Raw genomic sequence first — 8,607 nt, 5'->3', positions numbered from 1 at the left:
CTGGCTATTTATACATATATCATATTCTTGGAGCTAGAGTACGTGTTCAGGCTAATGTACAGAATGGAGATTGACCTTGCCTTTGGAGGGAACTAATAACTGAGGCCTTGTCTATTTAAAATGCTTTCCTGAGCCTGACTAGAGTTTAGTCAAGCAGTTTCTAGGTAGGCAAAATCAGTTTGGTCCTTACAGTGGCAGTGTGCCGTGGAGTCGGTTCCAACTCATAGTACCCCTGCATACGGTTTCCTGAGGCTGTAAATCTTTACAGGAGCAGATAGCCTTCTCTTTCTCCCACGAAACTGCTGGTAGTTTCGAACTGCCGACCTTGAGATTATCAGCCCGACTTGTATCCACTACGCTACCAGAGCTCCTTGAATATTGTACATTTTAAAAACCTGATAAAAACCATTTTAAATATTTGTTGTATCGTTCAGTGCAGTCTTGCTAACAAGCCTAATTAACGCTTCCAATCAATGTTTATGTTGTGCCAGGTGTTCTGACAAGTACTTTAGAAGCTTTACTTTACTACTTGAGGAAGTAATGCCAGTTTCCACTCATAGCGACCCTGTAGAGGATTCCCGAGGCTGTAAATACTTACAGGGGCAGAAAGTCTCATTGTTCTCCTGAGAAGCAGCTGGTGAACTCGAACTGCTGACCTTGCATTTAGCAGGCCAGTGTGTACCTCACTACGCCACCAGAGCTCCTTAGATTGATTTCTTTAATGATTTGTTACTGCTTTTACTCTGATAGATCTGGAGAGTGGCTTCTTCCCCTCCTCTGTAGATTGGCCTCCTTCCTCATTGCTTCTTCAGAGGTTCACAGAAATTCTGGTCCTAGTCATCTACTACTTGTCTAGCTTTGTTAATATGGTGGATTACATCGATGGATTTTGAATGTACAAGGTCAGGATGGCAGGAGAAAGATGAGGCTTTCTGATACTGTAAAGATTTACAGCCTGGAAAACCCTATATATAGGATTGATATGAGTCAGAACTGACTTGAGCACTTAACAACAACAATACTAAGTTAGGATATATTATCCTCATAATATGCTAAAATATTGTTCAGATTTGTTACATGTATGTTCATCATATATATTAGTGTACAGTTTTCTTATGCCTTTGTCTGGTTTGGGGATCAGCATTAATACTGTTCTTATAGCACAGTTGGGAGATATTTCTTCATCTTCAAATGTTTGAGAGTGATTTGTATAGAATTAATATTATTTTTCCTTAAACATTCACTAGGATTCACCAGTGAAGCTATTTGTATTTGCATTTTTTCTTTGTGGGAAGATTTTAAACTATAATTTCAGTTTCTTTAAAAGATACATTATTTGAGTTCTGTGTTTCTTTTTGAGTGAACTTTGATATATGTGTGTTTCAAGGAATTTGTCCATTTCATCTAAGTAGCTGACTTTCTTGGCACAGGGTTGTTTTATAATATTTTATTATCCTCTTAATATGTTTGACTCAGTTTTAAAAAATATATATTTTCTGGTTCTACATAAGTACTTCAACATATGGAATACAATTATAATAACTGTTTTAATGCTCTTTGCTAATTCTAACAGCTGTGTTCAGTTCTGAGCGGGTGTCAGTTGATTGATTATTCTCTTAATTGTTGTTAAGTGCCATCGAGTTGGTTTGGTTTCGACTCATAGAGACCTTGTATAGGATTTCCAAGGAGCAGCTGGTGAGTTTGAACTGCTGACCTTGTGGTTCAAACTGACCTTGCGGTCCAGTGCTTTATGTCACAGAGCCACAGCAGGACTCCATTCTCGTCATTACGGGTCATGGTTTTCTGTCTCGTCATGCCTTCTGATCTTGGATTAGGTATGCGATGTTGTGAATTTTGCCTTGTGTGATGGGTATTTTTAGAGTCTGTTTAATCTTCTTGAACTTTGTTCTGGGATACAGTTAAGTTACATCGAAACAATTTGATTCCAAGCAGATTCTAAGCAGCGCTCACTGATGCAAGATGTTTGTGAGTGCTCTACCCAGAGCGCCCTGGATTTGAGCTTTTCCTGTCTGGCTGGTAGACACAGGCAGGCTTTGTGTGGGTGCCTGCCACTGTTCTCTCTAATCCTTGTGAAATGTTCTTTCCTCAGCGTTGGGGAGTTTCCTCACACTCTTGTTCTGAGGAGTACTTTAGTGAACACTCAAGGGAAAACTTCTGCAGATCCCCAGGGTTCTAGCTATGTAGCTCTCCCCTTGCGGGTGTTCTGTTCCACAGACACTAGGTGCCTTGGTCTCCTTGGACTCTCAGCTCGGTTTCCACAACTCATGGCCCATCTCAGTTCCCCTTCCCTGCCCTATGACCTGGAAGTGCTCTCAAGCAGTAAGTTGGGACAATTGTAGGTCTCACCTTTTTTGTTTCCTGTCTTTCAGGAATCACTGTCCATTGTCTGATACTCAATGTTTTAAAACCTATGGATTCTTATACTTTCGTCTGGTTTTTTTTTGTTGTTGTTTTGTAAATTTGCTACCTTGTCTTGTGTATATGATACATTGAAGACTTTGAAAGCATTTTTTAAAAGGCATATCTTTTTCTCTCCCTTTAAAAACAAACAAACAAACAAAGCTATCTTTCATTTTAACAATAAGAGAAGTTGAATATAGGCTTTGGGATGAACCTAATTGTCCGGGTTAGGGACCTGGTTTCACGTTTTCTTGTTGTGGTTAAATGCAGTTGAGTTGGTTCTGACTCATATCGATTCTATGTAAGGTTTCTGAGGCTTTAAATCTTCATGGGAGCAGAAATCCTTCTGTTTCTCACGTGGAATGGCTGGCCAGTTCAAACCATGGACCTTGTGGTTCACAGTCCAGTGTTTATCATATGGAGCCACCTTGCTCCCAGTTTCACGTCTGACTTTCTAGGAAATGTGTGTGGGGTAAGAAGTGGGGTGTCAACAATTCTTATGGATGTGAGAATCAAATGAGGTTGTCTGTGTTGGCACGCGGTACAGTACAGTAACCAATAGGAGAAGGGAAGTTCAGCCTTGAGGCACACGGCACGCTGCAGTGACCAATAGGAGAAGGGAAGTTCAGTCTTGAGGCATGCGGCACCTACAGTAACCAATAGGCGAAGGGAAGTTCAGCCTTGAGGCATGCGGCACGCTACAGTAACCAGTAGGAGAAGGGAAGTTCAGCCTTGAGGCACGCGGCACCTACAGTAACCAATAGGAGAAGGGAAGGTCATCCTTGAGGCACGCGCCACACTACAGTAACCAATAGGAGAAGGGAAGTTCAGCCTTGAGGCACGCTACAGTAACCAATAGGGGAAGGGAAGGTCAGCCTTGAGGCACGCGGCACGCTACAGTAACCAATAGGAGAAGGGAAGGTCAGCCTTGAGGCACTCGGCACACTACAGTAACCAATAGGAGAAGGGAAGTTCAACCCTGAGGCATGGGGCACGCTACAGTAACCAATCGGAGAAGGGAAGTTCAGCCTTGAGGCACACAGCACGCTACAGTGACCAATAGGAGAAGGAAAGTTCAGCCTTGAGGCACGTGGCACACTGCAGTGACCAATAGGAGAAGGGAAGTTCAACCTTGAGGCACGCGGCACACTGCAGTGACCAATAGGAGAAGGGAAGTTCAGCCTTGAGGCACGCGGCACACTGCAGTGACAATAGGAGAAGGGAAGGTCAGCCTTAACTCATTCTTATGCCCTGTGATTCCCATTCAGCCTGAATGTTCCAAGCTCACTGTCTTGCTGGGATGGTTTGTCTGCAGATCTGCTCTGGCTGCCGCCATCCTGGCCACCACATTGACTGGACAGACCGTTGCCATTCCTCAGCCTCGCCAGAGATCCCGGTCTGAGAGTGACACGACGTATGCGGGAAAGGAAAGCTTCATCGAGCCCTACGCCACCACCTCAGAGCTGAGGCTTCGGTAGGAGCCATATTGCTGCTCTAAGTCCTCTCGGGATAGCGGCAGGCAGTCCGGCATTGTGTGTGTGTGAGCATGTGCGTCTTTGTACACTCGCATGTGCACACGTGTATTTATAATGGGGTTTGCCTCATCATTGTCAAAGGGACACTGTCCTGGGGCATTCAGTGCTCTTACATTGTATCAGCATTTTTCCCTGAGTGGATCTTGTAAGTCATGTCTGTACAACCATTGCCCACTTTCCTGGTAACCCAGAGCCAATTCATTGAGTGTTGCTTTTAATCCTTAGTAAGCTCCTGTGTTCTGGAATGAGACAGTCAGAGTTGTGCCACCTCATTCCTTCTCTCAACATTTGCATTCGCCTTACCTCCTTTGTAACTGTTGTTGTTGGTGGTGTTGTTAGAGTCAGTTCTGGCTCATAGCAACCCTGTATAGGGTTTCCGAGAAGCTGGTGGGTTTGAACTGCCAACCTTGTCGTTAGCAGTCCACTGCCTATCCTACAGTGCCATACCAGGACTCCTACATTATTTTATAATGCTCAGTTACTTCTTCCTAGGACATTGTTTTTGGGTTTTTACTTTTCAATGTTGAATCCATTTTGAGATGTTTGAATGATAGCCTGTTTCCTCCCCCGAAGAGTTTATACTTGGACTGAGTAAGAACTGAAGATGTGGAAATGTTTCTAAGATGTATTGACAAGAATAAAGCAGTGTGGCCATCAAAGGAGATCTGGAGAGGGAAATTATGGTGCAGGGGACAGGCCAGGTTACCCCATGGGATTTTGAAATGTTGTTCGAGTCATTCAGGACCAGCTTAGTGATGACAGGAGCATTCAGTGATGAGGCTATTGGGCACAGCATATTGAATCACTAATAAAAGTTGGCTCACAGGTCATAAGGCAAGGGAAGGCTTTAAAAATGTTGAACTAGAAAAGTAATAGAAAAAATATTAGAAGAAAAATTAAAGCTATTGACCCTTGCCTAATATCATACACCAAACAAAATTTTGACTGAGTGAAAAGATTTGTTTGTGTAGACACATACTTCCAAACAAAAAAAAACAAACAAATCCATTGTCATTGAGTTGGCCCCGACTCATAGCAACCCTATACAGAGTTTCTAAGATTATAAATCTTTATCTGGAGCTAGACTAGATATAGAAAATCCATATCTAGTCCTAATCAGACCCCTGGGGTGGAGATGTCTGCCTGTTAATTCTGTGCTAAGAATTTAGAAAGTTTAAAAAACAAAACATTTGGAAGTCATGTGTTTTGAAAACTTACATAACCATAATAAAATTAATAGGATAGGAAAAATATCTGTACTTTCACTAGGTGAAAAGTTAATTTTAAATTGGAGTGTGTGTATTGGAATCAAAGTAGATCGTGACAGAGAACGTGGCTGCCCTGTGACGTCGTAGGATAAGCACTGGACTGCAGGGTCAGTGGTTCAAACTCACTAGCCGCTTATTGGAAACCCTATACAGGGTCATTATGAGTCGGAACCAACTCAACGGCACTTAACAACAACCTAAATATAGCTGGAGCTCTTGTAGTATAGTGGATTACGAGCTGAGCTACTAATCTCAGGGCCAGCAGTTTGAATCTACCCGTTGCCTTGCAGGAGAAAGGTGAGGCTTTCTGCTCTCATCCAGATGTGCAGCCTCGGCAGCCCGGTACAGGATCACTCTGAGTCGGAACCGACTCTACAGTACACAGTCAACCAACCGAATATATAAGGAGCCCTGGTAGCGCGTGAATTCCATGCTGGGCTGCTAAACCACAAGGTCCGCAGTTTAAATCTGTCAGTTACTTGTCGAGAGACAGATGAGGCTTTCTGCACCCGTAAAGATTTACCATCTCAGGAACCAACTCCACGGCACACGAGCCCTGTCACTGTCACCAACTGAATAGATGGAAAACTGTCAGTCTTAGTAGGAAGTACCCATTCAGACCAGGAGATTTAAATTCTTTTGGCAAATTTCAGGAAATTATAACGAGTATAGTCACAAGTTGGGAGCATGATTTATGCGGTGATCCTGTTAACTGTTTTGTAGGATTTATCTAAATACAGAAGAGGTTATATACATTGTTGTTGTTGTTAAGTGCCATCGAGTCGGATCCAACCCATAGAGACGCTATACAGGGTTTCCGAGGAGCAACTGGTGAGCTTGAACCTCTGACCTTACAGTTCAAACGGCTTTGCAAAAATGACGTTATCTTCACAGATGTTCATAATTACAGGATTATTTATAACAATGAATTAAAAAAACAAACAAGAAGCCAACCCTTTATTGTGAATTGGATGAAGATTTACAGAGCAAATCAGTTTTCTGTTAAATTCATGCACATGTCATTATAACAATGAACACTTGAATAAACCTAAGTACAGGGAGGCGTTCTGGTGTGGTGCAGTGGGATGAAGCCCTGGACTGCTAACCACAAGGTCAGCGGTTCAAACCCACCAGCTACTCCTTGGGAACCCTATACTGCGTCGCTATGAGTCAGAACCAAAGTGAGGTCTCTTTAACAACAGCAACAGGTAAAGGGAATGGTTGACTAAACTCGCGGATCCTACCTTTAAAAGTGTTGACTAACAAGATAAATTGTATATTCAGCAGTGATGTTATTGTTGTTTTTAAGTGCTATTGAGTCGGTTCTGACCCATAGCGACCCTGTATAGGGTTTATGAGGAATGGCTGGTGAGCTTGAACTGCCAACCTTGTGGATCAAACCGACTTTGTAGTCCAGCGCATTAACCCGCAGTGCCACAACGAAAGCAGAGGGAAGATCTAAATGAATGTGTCAGGTTTACAAAGAGAACAGATAGGCGATTCATCTTTTACTTGTATAGTTTTGTCGCTTCATCATCCTGACTCTTTGGTGGGATGGAGGTGGGGGAAATGCTCCTGCTGTGCAGTCCTCAGTGGTCGGTTGGTTTGCTCTCTGGTTTCCTGCCACAGACCAGCTTGGCAGAGTGAGCTGGCCAGAGGCACTTCTCTACCGTCCTTTGAAACGCTGGGCTGCGGAGAGGAAGAGGACTCGGAAGATGCACTCCTGTCATCCAGCTGCAAGGAGTCGGGGGACGTCAGTGCCTGGAACACAGCGCGAGGGCACAGTCAAGCTGTCTACGCTGTACCACACAGAAACCAGGTGACCTTTTTTATATTCCTGCGCACAGGTTGATGAACAAAGTAAGCCTCGATTCCAAGCAGTTGCTGGTCAGCAGATCTTGTCCCCTTAGAGATTAATACTGTGGTGTCAATACCATGGTAAGGCAGTATTAGGTCCTGTGCAGAGTGGGCCAGGTGAAGCCCCTTTTCATGGGTTGGTCCCTGACAGGAGTAAGGAAGGGTAGCTGCCAGGGGACCACAGGTGGTACACTTCATCCAAAAACCACGCCTGCTGTCATTGAGCCTGTTCTGAGTCATGGCGACCCTGTTGAGGGTTTCCAAGTCTGTACAGCTTTACAAGAGCCGGCATCCTCCTGTTTCTCCCACAGAGCTGCTGATGGGTTTGAGCCACCAACCTTGCAGTTAGCAATCTGGTGTGTAACCACAGCGCTGTCCTTAGGTAGCATAACTTGGGTGTTATTGTGTTTGTCACCGGGCTTTTCCGTAGGGGACCAGAGGTCTCATCCATCACTGCTAAATTAGGCCTTTTGTGTCTTACCAAGGAGAGTGGCTTCAGCTGCTTGAGGAGAGACATAGCAGAGGGGAGGGCTGAAATCAGATCTTAGAGTTTATTAAGAAATTTATGATCACATATTTGTTCTTTTTTCTTTCGTTTTTTTTTAATAACAAAGGTTCCATTGTCCCATGGGGTAGACAGTGAAGAAGACGAAAATATTTCTGAGCAAGATGGAGTTCCAGACTTACCTCCAACACCACAGTGTACACAAGGAAAAGGTAAAAAAGAAACACCAACATTTTAAAATAGGAAAGCATCTCATGGTAATGTGTATTGTGTCATTTCTGGGAATAGATAGATAGCTCGTGTACTTACACCATGGTTCCATAGTTGGGACCTGAATTAGATTTTCTTCCAAATCAATTACTCACAGTCCATCACCTGGCTGTGAGGTTGTTTTTGAGACACATGGTGCTCGCCATTAAGCTGTTGAGTGGCGTCAGCCAGGAGAGGATACCTGTGGCGGGGCTTACAGCTCAGAGTCTGTGACACCAGCTAGAACTTCCCATGTGCCCTTGCCCCTGCTCCATCTGTTGGGTGTTGCCCAGGGCACACATGGTGGTGCCCCTGTGAAATGTTGAGAATGAATGAATGAGGCTATCTGTCATGGGCACCACACTACCCCCAGTGTCTACAGCAGGGCCTGGCCCACAGTCAAGCTTTACTGAACAAATGAGTGTGTGCACATCTTTACAAAACAATCTGTCACCGCGCACCAGCAGCTTCTTGATAGATTTTATTTAGTCCGGAGAGAAATCAGTACATTGCAGTACTATAGTAAATGTTGCTGTTAGTCACTGTCAAGTCCATTCTGACACATAGCAACTCCTGTGTGCCGAGGGTTTTCGAGGCTGTGACGTTTCAGAAGCAAATGGCCAGGCCTTTCTTCCGAGGCCTCTGGATGGATTCCAGCTCCTGGCTAGTTAGTACTGGAATGTCCAGCTATGTGTGCCACCCAAGGGCTCCTTAGCAAACACAGGGAACAGTTTTCATTTTCCCAAGAGGTAGTTTATTTTTGATGGGAGCA

The 8,607-nt window shown here is 44.1% G+C and overlaps 1 protein-coding gene across 1 annotated transcript in view; it reads left to right on the top strand.

Moving 5' to 3' along the window:
• CEP89 (centrosomal protein 89kDa) overlaps positions 1-8,607 on the top strand; it is a 90,099-nt gene that overhangs the window by 7,798 nt on the left and 73,694 nt on the right. The window contains exons 3-5 of the mRNA XM_006867387.1: positions 3,737-3,895; positions 6,854-7,043; positions 7,696-7,798. Of these exons, the coding sequence (XP_006867449.1) occupies positions 3,737-3,895; positions 6,854-7,043; positions 7,696-7,798 (452 nt within the window). The remainder of the gene's footprint in view (positions 1-3,736; positions 3,896-6,853; positions 7,044-7,695; positions 7,799-8,607) is intronic.

Source organism: Chrysochloris asiatica, unplaced genomic scaffold, assembly GCF_000296735.1.
Source record: "Chrysochloris asiatica unplaced genomic scaffold, ChrAsi1.0 scaffold00104, whole genome shotgun sequence".
Lineage (NCBI taxonomy): Eukaryota > Metazoa > Chordata > Mammalia > Afrosoricida > Chrysochloridae > Chrysochloris > Chrysochloris asiatica.
Note: the sequence above shows the minus strand (reverse complement) of the source record. Positions and strands in the feature narration are given on the sequence as shown.